Source organism: Penaeus monodon, chromosome 15 (genome assembly GCF_015228065.2).
Source record: "Penaeus monodon isolate SGIC_2016 chromosome 15, NSTDA_Pmon_1, whole genome shotgun sequence".
NCBI lineage: Eukaryota > Metazoa > Arthropoda > Malacostraca > Decapoda > Penaeidae > Penaeus > Penaeus monodon.
Window position 1 is genome coordinate 32,215,591 of NC_051400.1, and position 335 is coordinate 32,215,925.

Here is a 335-nt window from a genome sequence, read left to right on the forward strand (position 1 = left end):
ACGTAACAAAATGACAAAATAAATGAACAGAAAACATACAAGCACACAGATCATTCAGCATAACCCAACGAAATTTAACGCAACCCCTTCACACGCTTCACATTACCCTCACGAGATCAGCTAAGAACTGAAGTGTGTGCATATTCTCTGGGTAAGCAAGGTCAGATCCCTCCTTAGCACAGTCTTGCAAGGACGTCGTTACAGAAGATCCAGCTGGGTTGACCTTGTAACAATGGCCAAGATACTCCGTGTAACCGTCGGGACAGTAGGCTAGCACAGGAGAAATTGATTTTTTTTTGAGGGGGAAGGAAATGTTGATGTGGAAATACACTTGG

At 43.6% G+C, this 335-nt stretch overlaps 1 protein-coding gene across 1 annotated transcript in view; it reads right to left on the reverse strand.

Moving 5' to 3' along the window:
• The window catches only part of LOC119582335, an 11,738-nt gene that overhangs the window by 385 nt on the left and 11,018 nt on the right, over nucleotides 1–335 (reverse strand). Inside the window, exon 8 of the mRNA XM_037930550.1 lies at nucleotides 107–270. Within this exon, the coding sequence (XP_037786478.1) occupies nucleotides 107–270 (164 nt within the window). The remainder of the gene's footprint in view (nucleotides 1–106; nucleotides 271–335) is intronic.